The sequence below is a fragment of the Festucalex cinctus genome, chromosome 21 (assembly GCF_051991245.1).
Source record: "Festucalex cinctus isolate MCC-2025b chromosome 21, RoL_Fcin_1.0, whole genome shotgun sequence".
NCBI classification, from domain to species: domain Eukaryota; kingdom Metazoa; phylum Chordata; class Actinopteri; order Syngnathiformes; family Syngnathidae; genus Festucalex; species Festucalex cinctus.
The window spans coordinates 13,905,094-13,911,825 of NC_135431.1; the positions used below are offsets into that span (position 1 = coordinate 13,905,094).

The 6,732-nt window shown below is 38.9% G+C and overlaps 1 protein-coding gene across 2 annotated transcripts in view; it reads left to right on the forward strand.

The window, feature by feature from the left end:
- slc24a4b (solute carrier family 24 member 4b) overlaps window positions 1-6,497 on the forward strand; it is a 41,698-nt gene extending 35,201 nt beyond the window's left edge. For both annotated transcript variants that reach the window (XM_077510666.1, XM_077510667.1), the window contains exons 14-17: window positions 2,162-2,276; window positions 2,378-2,490; window positions 2,565-2,630; window positions 4,290-6,497. In XM_077510666.1, the coding sequence (XP_077366792.1) occupies window positions 2,162-2,276; window positions 2,378-2,490; window positions 2,565-2,630; window positions 4,290-4,439 (444 nt within the window). In that variant the 3' untranslated portion in view covers window positions 4,440-6,497. The remainder of the gene's footprint in view (window positions 1-2,161; window positions 2,277-2,377; window positions 2,491-2,564; window positions 2,631-4,289) is intronic.
- The last annotated feature ends 235 nt before the right edge of the window (window positions 6,498-6,732 follow it).

Below are 6,732 nucleotides of genomic sequence, written 5' to 3' on the forward strand. Positions count from 1 at the left end.
CTTTCTGATTTATATTGCATTTGTTGAATATGAGTTATGAAGCAAATTCAAGCTGTTTTTATTCATGGCAGAGGGCGGCCATTTTGCCACTTGCTGTCGACTGAAGATGACATCATGACCAATAACAGTTCACTTGTTTTCTGAAGCTGGGCTGTGATTGGTTGTTATCTGAGACCTGAGCAACTGCGATGTCATTTTCACTCAATCAATCAATCAACTTTATTTATATAGCACCTTTCATACATTTAAAATGCAACTCAAAGTGCTGGACATCCATAATACAATAAAATAAAAGAAAGAAAAATCCCCCCCCATCCCCATGATCGTACCCACAGACACATCCAAAACCCAACAAACACATGAAAACCACAACATGGCGGGGCACAGAAGTACCCTGTAAGGAAAGGCACCCAGGAGGAGTTCATCCACAGTGAGATGGATGAAGACCAAGCATCCCTCTCACTGTGGAGGCTCCCTCATGAGAAAACACTGGAGCTAAAAATTTAATAACCACCAAATAAAAAGATTTAAACAGTTAAACACGATAGAAAAAATAAATAAATAAAAAACAAAGCTACAAGACAATATAGATTAAAATAGTTAAATAAATAAAAGGGGATAAAAAAAATATATATATAAGTTAAAAATAAAATAAAAATAATAATAATGATAAACATAAATAAATAAAATAAAATTAAAAAAGATCAATCAAATGCCAAACTAAAAAAATAAGTCTTAAGCCTCCTCTTAAAAACATCAATATTCTCTGCAGACCTGATGCTCTCTGGCAGGCCATTCCATAGGTGAGGACCATAGTGGCTAAAGGCAGCTTCACCATGTGTCTTGGTCCTCATTTGGAATAGTTAAAAGGCCACTGCCAGAAGACCTCAGAACCGCGAGGGGTAATAGGGTAAAAGCAAATCAGATAAATAAGATGGGCCAAGACCGTTAAGACATTTAAAAACTAATAAAAGCACCTTAAAATCAATCCTGAAACGCACGGGGAGCCAATGCAGCGATTTTAAAACTGGTGTAATGTGCTCCCGCCCTCCGGTCCCCGTCAGCACACGTGCAGCTGAGTTCTGAAGGAGCTGTAGGACTGAAATGTTCTTTTTGGGAAGACCAGAGAGCAGGGAATTACAATAATCTAAACGACAAGAAATAAAAGCATGCATCAGCACCTCCGTGTTGGCCTGACTCGACAGCAAGTGAAGAAATGGCCGCCTTCTGATATTGATAAAGACGGATGGAATACCAGAATACCATATTTAGACTATTGAGGCTGTATAGAACATATGGTCAAGATTTTTATTTTTTTTTGGTGGGGTTGACTTCCCCTTTCACATCTATAGATAGCTGTCAATGGCAGAGAATGAATTAACCTGCTGAAATCTTAAAATATAACTTCTTACATTTAGCCTAAATTTGCTTATTTTACCATATTTTTATTTGAAATAAAATTGTCAGACAAGATCATTATGCTTATTTTAAGATATCATCTTTTTGATCAAGCAGTCTTGTCTTAACATCCAGTTTTAACTACTGTGAGGCTTATTACAACAAACATTTTCCACATTTTAAGATGACTAACCAACATCACGGGCCCTGAACTGGGGTTTCACAAGTTTTCTTTTTAAGATTTTGCAGAATCTAGTAAAAGTGCAATATAGCTCTTTATTGCAAGCATTTTTTCTTGTAAAAATCAGTTCATTTCGTTATATTTACTAAGCTAATTTTTCCTCTTGCCAGTAAATGTACTACCCGCTCAGTGGTCTAGTGGTGGTGTCTGCCCTCAGACTTGGGGGTTGTGGGTTCAATCCCTGGCGTGTTTTATTGTTGTTTTTCAAAATCTTACAGGTAAATTTAAGTAACTTTTTCATGTTCTGTTGGCAGATAATTTTGCTTGTTTGAAGTAGTCATTTTCTTATTATACAATGTTTTTTTTTTGTGCATTTTCCCCCCCCTTTTTTTTTTTTTTTTTTTTTTTTTTTTAAAACGAATGGGGTTTATCCTTAGCCTATGTTCCACCTCACTACAAGGTGTCATGAGAATTTTAAAATAATTAAAAAAAATAGTTCTATAGTGGTGTGGCTGTGCTGTGTTGTAAATATTTTTAAAAGGAGGCTTCGGATGTCTTAGTGAAAGCCCCGCCCTCTTGCAGGTGACTATAATTGGCTACACTCTGGGAATCCCTGACGTCATCATGGGTATCACCTTCCTGGCAGCAGGCACCAGCGTCCCCGACTGCATCGCCAGCCTCATCGTGGCCCGCCAAGGTCGTCCCGTCCCTCAGCCAATTCTGGCTAGCAGACCAAAAAAAAAAAAAAAAAAAACATTGCTCACATCTGTTGTGTCCAAATTGGGTTGTGTACTTCAGGCTTGGGAGACATGGCCGTGTCCAACACAATTGGAAGCAACGTGTTTGACATCCTGGTGGGATTGGGCGTCCCCTGGGCGATCCAAACGATGTGCGTTGACTACGGATCAGAGGTGATGCTTTTTCTTTTGTTCATTCTGTTGTGTACTCCATGAGCGTCGAACATAATTGTTTGCGTCTTTTGCAGGTGATGATCAACAGTCGAGGACTTGTGTATTCGGTGGTGCTTCTTCTGGGATCGGTGGCCCTCACAGTGAGTTCTAAGATGGATTTACACTCATTCGAAGCTTTGTTTTGGACAGTTGGGTCGAGAAACCTATCAATCATTCAAATACAATCAACGTGATCACAATCAGTCTTGATTGGAGTGATGGAACCTACCAAAAGAAAGATTAGAGTATCTTCTTTCATCAGGAAAAAAAGAAAAAGAAAAAAAGTATTTATCTGTTTCCGTATTGCAGCAATCAGCATTAGAATATAGCTAAGTTTCATCATTATTCACAAATCTGTTTAGAATTGTCCGGAAACGGCTTGTTTTCAACATGGCCCTTGGTCTTATACGCTACTGCTACCTGCTGGCCGTTTTTGTAATTGCTACCATTACTTGACCCGTTCTCTGCAGTTGAGAGGCGGCATCAAAGCCTGCTGTATGTTCTTGCATAAAAACAAACGTATAAATACGTCTTTGGGACACTTAAAACATTTAAAATAGAACTTATTTATACATTTTTGGGAGCAAATGAGTTAAGCATGTTTTTTTAAAAGGTAAAATGTTTTTGTTTTGTTTTTAACCTGTAATTTTAATATATATATATATATATATATATATATATATATATATTTATTTATTTATTTATTTATTTATTTATAATGAGACAGCTGTTTTTAAAATTCCAACAATAACACAACTGAAGTGTTAAACTTTCACTGCTATTTTGTTATGTTAAAAATTAAAGCGATACTTTATTTTGCCATTTTTGGCAGTCAAACATGAATATTTTGCCTATAATTAATTTGATACTTTCATTGTTTTTCATGTACAATTAGTACCTTTAAAAACACATTTTGCAACTTGCTGGCGACTGAAAATAACACATCACAAGGGCTCAGGTAACCAATCACAGCTCAGCTTGTGAATGTCACATGACCATTTTCAATCGACAGCAAGTTGCAAAATGTGTTTTTAAAGGTACTAATTATATGTGGAAAAAATAATGAAAGTATCAAATTAATTACAGACAAAATATTAACTTTTTATTGCTATAATGGGCTAAATAAGTGAAGTATCCCTTTAATTATTTATTGCGCAGGGAGTTCCCAGTTTCAGCAGGATCTCTTGTAAAGTAAAATGTTAAATAAATTTAAGTTTTAAATTGATCTCAAAAGCTGCTATCGCACTGAGTGACGAACACTTGCAAATTTAGCTAATTTTGGGCTTTTGCAAGGGTTCATATTCATAAACGCTTTCCAAAGATGTCCGCAGACCATGAAAAATGCCATTGCAACAAGTAAAAACTGTTTATGAACATCCTTGCAACCTTTTACAGCATTTTACAAACCCAGACAAAAAAAAATAAAAAATAAAAAATTGCTACGTTTGCAAGTATTTGCCACTCTGTGAGCTCCTAGTTTTATTGGCCTTTAGATTTGTCAAAATGTCAAATATCGGCACCAATACTCAGCCCGGCCTATCATCGGTCTTTCATATCATTCTTTTGGAAAGCAAGAACAAAAATAAAATAAAAAATTCAGTGGTTATCTTGGCTGGTTCACCTATTACGAAGCACTGAAGTTACTATGGCAACGGCAGAGACAATATTCTCCTTGTTAAAAGCTAGTTTACCATCAAAATTATTTTAAAGCTGTTTTGTCGGTTTGTGTCACTAACTGCTTTGTTTTGCACCCCAAACAGGTACTGGGCATTCACCTGAACAAGTGGCGTTTGGATCTGAAGCTGGGCATCTACGTCCTGGTCCTGTACGCCGTCTTTCTCTGCTTCTCGGTCATGATCGAATACAACGTCTTCACTTTTGTCAACCTGCCCATGTGCTTTGAGGACTAAAAAACAAACAAAATCCTCACAAAAGTCCCACCTTTCCCTTCAATAATACTGGACCTATCTCTTTTCTTCACTTTAAGTCTGTTTAGTCCCAAGTGTGTCCACCAGGTGGCGCACTTGTCTGCATCTGGTCTTCGCTCACACGGTGCCAGTCCTTTTTGATGCTCATTTGGAGCGTTGCCTGCAGTACTGCTGTCCACTTGTCGACTGTGTCCATCCATTTAGCATGCCTTTAGCTGTCGCCATGTCGTCCATTTCATGTCGACAGAATCCTCACAAGGTTTACTGAGAACTCCAGGACCCAAAGAGAAAAGCACACTTTTTTTTTTTTTTTTTTTTTTTGTTGTTGCGCCCCCTTGGATGAGGGTCTTGTCCTTGGCAGCTCCACCAAACTTGACACCAGGAACTACAAACTCTGTCCCTGCAAACTTTTCTCACTTAAAAAGAAAACTTTTTTTTTTTTCCAGGACTGTTTGGGAAGCATCAGTCCAAACGGAACTTTTGACTGCACAACACTGAACGTTTTTGCATTTATTTATTTATTTTTCAAAAAACAAAAAAAATCCCTCCATCTTTTGTGAGCGAGAGGGCGAGCATGTTGCAACTCACTCTGAATGGAGATTTGAAAAACCACGCTCAGTTTTTGATTTTGGACTCGACCGCTCTCTCCATGCTGACTGTCTGCTATGCCACCTCCCGGCCAGTAGGGGGGGTTGCAAGCCAACCACAGCCACCAGTGATCAGGGACAGCTCTTTGGTGGGGGGGGGCCTCTTGCGTTGATGTGAGTTGTATGTAGATACTGCACTTTAACAGCCATCCTCTCATTCTCAATCAAATAGTGCTTCCTTTGGCGCGTGCGTGTGAGATACGAATGTGCGTGAGTATGACGAGCACACCCGCCTCTTGTCCGCAGTGCATGCTGGGATGTTAAATGCAGTGTTCCTCACCCCCTTTTCTCCCTCAAGCACAGCGTAATGGCTGCTTGATCTTGTCTCCATGGCAACTGCCTGGTCCAGTTTTACAAAAAAAAAAAAGTAAATCGGCAGCTATATTGCAATTTGTTGCAAAATTGCAAGCAATGAGCCGAGCTACAGAGAATTATTATTTAAAAACTGGTGAGGAGGGGGCGTGTGTGTGTGGGGGGGGGGGGGGGGGGGATATTCCTGTGCCACACATGGCGGCAGGCACTTGTATATGCAATCTCAATGTCATGACTTGTGTGTGCGCGAGGCCCCTGCCAGGTCGCCATGATGATGTTGTCCGTCTCGTACTTAATGTGTGAGCTCACAGGTGTGCGTTTTTGTCGTTTTTGATTTTTTTGTTTTAGTGTGATCGCTGTTGAACTGAGCCAAAGGATATGGACACTATGGTCCCCTTTTTCCACAAAAGGGCCAAAAAAAAAAAAAGCAACATGACGGATCGATGGTGTTTTTTGTTTGGACTTTTGTCACTTTGAGGACCTGGATGAGAGCACTTAGGGACAAACAAAATTGGACCCCCCTTTAGGGTGCTCGACCGTTTTCATTTCTGGATGGAGGTGACCACACGGCCCATCTGTAGATACACCGGAAGCAGCACTGTACTCGTTTGGAGTCCAAATGTGCATTTTTTTTGTCATTTTCTTTATCTTCCTAAGGCTGCTCTATGCGGCCCTTTCTTGGTTGCCAGGTTGGAGTTTTGTCCTTGTTGCGCTTGCGTTTGTCAGCAAGACTTTTTCTTTTTTCTTTTTTTTTCTGGAGGAAGAAGAGGGAAAGAAGAATTATTTGATGCAGACTGGATGGAAGTCCGGTGTACAAAACGATCACGCACACGCCGTTGGAAATTTCTTTGATTGAATGCGACCCGATGCACTGTGAGCTCAATGTGATGTGGGAGTTGTCAACAATAACTGATTAACAAAAAAAAAGTATTTAATGTAAAGTTAGTTACTATAAAAAAAAAAATACTGTATAACTTATATGAATGTATTGTCTTGCTATACTGGACATATCCAACCAATGCATTTTACTGTAAAGCAATAATGTGAAGAAAAAAAATAAAATGGCAAAATTGTTCCTGTACATTTGTCTCCCAACTTTTTGCATCACTGGCAAAATTCAAGTCATTTGTCACTTGATTCTATGTTGGGAATTTCTCACCACATCTGCTGATTACATCCGAGACTTGTTCATGTTCCTTCTGCCCTCATTTTGGACTACCTGGTTCCTCATTGGGATTTTTTTTTTTTTTTTTTTTGTTTCTCCTTCCCTTCCCTTACGGTTCATGTAACTTGGGCTAACGCAAAATGTTTTTTTT